Consider the following 1856-nt stretch of genomic DNA (forward strand, 5'->3'; position numbering starts at 1 on the left):
GCCAGTCACGCAGCCGTCTCTGTGTCTTCCTCCGTTGGCCCCTGTGGCCTGAGGCTGATCAGACACTGGCCTTGGAAATGGGCTGCCGGCTGGACAGGGGCTACTTACCCCATCAGGGCTGGTGGGGGACAGAGGGTACCTGCCGTTTGCCGAGGGAGGGTGACCACACGGGCCTTTGTTCTCGAAGCTCTCCTGGCCCAGAGTCACCCCAGTTCTCCAGGTTGTCCCCGCTTGGACAGTTTCTAGTGTACTCAAGACCTGTTTCAAGTGTCACCTCCCTCTCCTGGCCAGGGTCCCACAGGACTGTGGTTATGTGGATAGCATGAGTCTTTATTTTATTTTATTTTTTTGAGTCAGGGTCTCACTCTGTCACCCAGGCTGGAGTGCAGTGGCCCCATCATGCCTCACTGCAGTCTTGATCTCCTAGACTCAGGCAATCCTGCCTCAGCCTCCTGAGTAGCTGGGACTAGGTGTGTGCCACCATGCCCGGCTAATTGTTTTTCATGTTTTGTAGATTTGAGGCCTCGATACACTACCTAGGTTGATCTCAAAGTCCTGGACTCCTACCTCGGCCTCCCAAAGTGCTGACATTACAGCCATGAACCATTGTGCTTAGCTGTTATGGCTTAACCCCGATGGATTGGGCTTTCTGGGCTTCAGATGCCAGCATTAGTTCAGGACCCACTGAGGGGTTCGGGCAGTGACTGAGTGCACCCCATCTCCCTACCAGGGTGTGGGGTCTGCCCAGATGGACCATGACCCCATGCTGTATCTGCCTAGTGGTTCTGGGGGGCAACTTCTTGGCCCCAAAAGCACAGTCACTTCCCTTTGCTCCCACAACCCTGGGAAATCTATCCCAGGGCTGGGAGTCGTTTATTAGAGGGTCTGTCTCCTTGTCCCAGCTCCTTGGAGTTCCAGGGCTTAGTGCTGGGCCTGCTTTGAAACCCTTCACTTGGGACCATCCTGGGCACCAGGCCTGCAGGGTCCCCAGAGAACGCATCTGAGATTCTCAGATAACCAGCTTGAAGTCTGAACAATCAGTTTTTGTTGAAAGGAAAATTGCTAACATTAGGCAGGCACTTTATCATGTATGCCACGCTCTGTTTTGGGCATTTATAAACACTGACCTCTTTAATGCTCGGAACAGCCCCTAAAGTGATGATTACTCATCCCTTTTTCTGTGAGTGGGAACAGGACACCTGGGCGTTTGGTAGCCTGTCCAGGGCCCCTACCAGTAGGGAACCTTAAAGCCCAGACTTGAAAGAGCCACCACCACAGGAGGCAGAGATTCCCCAGGAGGCAGGGGGAGGGTCTTTGAAGAGATCAGAGGCTGTGAGGCGGTGAGAACAGAGAGGGGCCGGCCCAGGACAGGCAGGGCCCTGGTGTTCAGGCAGTTGGGGAGAGATGCCGGCACCAGCTCCTGCCCAGGCCTCTGGGGTGACTCCCGGGCACGGAGGTGAGGCCCAAAAGGCTGGAGGTCCCGGAGTAGGGGCAAGAGGTGCCCAGCAGTGACTTCCAGAGCTGGGTCCCAACCCCCACATCAGAGGGTTGCAGGTGCTCTCAGGAAGGTCTGCCCCCACCCCTCCGGCGGGGCCCCTCCCTCATGATCGCTGAGCCCGAGGGCCAGGCTGTCCCCCGGGGCGGAGAGACGAGGGCCTTTCCCGATCCGTAATGGGCCTGGGAGATGCCAGGAGATGGCGTGGCGCCTGTCCAGAGAGGTGGGCCCGCTGATGCCGGGTCGGGGCGTGCCGCCGGCCACCCGGGCTCCGGTCGCGGCCAGGACCCGAAGGCTGCACCCGGCTGCACCGCGTCTCCGGCCGGGCGGCCGCAGGTAAAGGGCTCGGGTGGCGCCGGCG

General features: G+C 58.9%; 1 protein-coding gene across 1 annotated transcript in view; it reads left to right on the forward strand.

The window, feature by feature from the left end:
- The window catches only part of LOC103252698 (integral membrane protein GPR137), a gene marked incomplete at its 5' end in the record, with an annotated part of 2442 nt that extends 1683 nt beyond the window's left edge, over positions 1 to 759 (forward strand). Inside the window, one exon of the mRNA XM_021709237.1 lies at positions 731 to 759. Within this exon, the coding sequence (XP_021564912.1) occupies positions 731 to 759 (29 nt within the window). The remainder of the gene's footprint in view (positions 1 to 730) is intronic.
- Between the last annotated feature and the right edge of the window lie 1097 nt (positions 760 to 1856).

The sequence above is a fragment of the Carlito syrichta genome, unplaced genomic scaffold, assembly GCF_000164805.1.
Source record: "Carlito syrichta isolate Samal-C Ts95f unplaced genomic scaffold, Tarsius_syrichta-2.0.1 Scaffold169381, whole genome shotgun sequence".
In the NCBI taxonomy this organism is placed as follows: domain Eukaryota; kingdom Metazoa; phylum Chordata; class Mammalia; order Primates; family Tarsiidae; genus Carlito; species Carlito syrichta.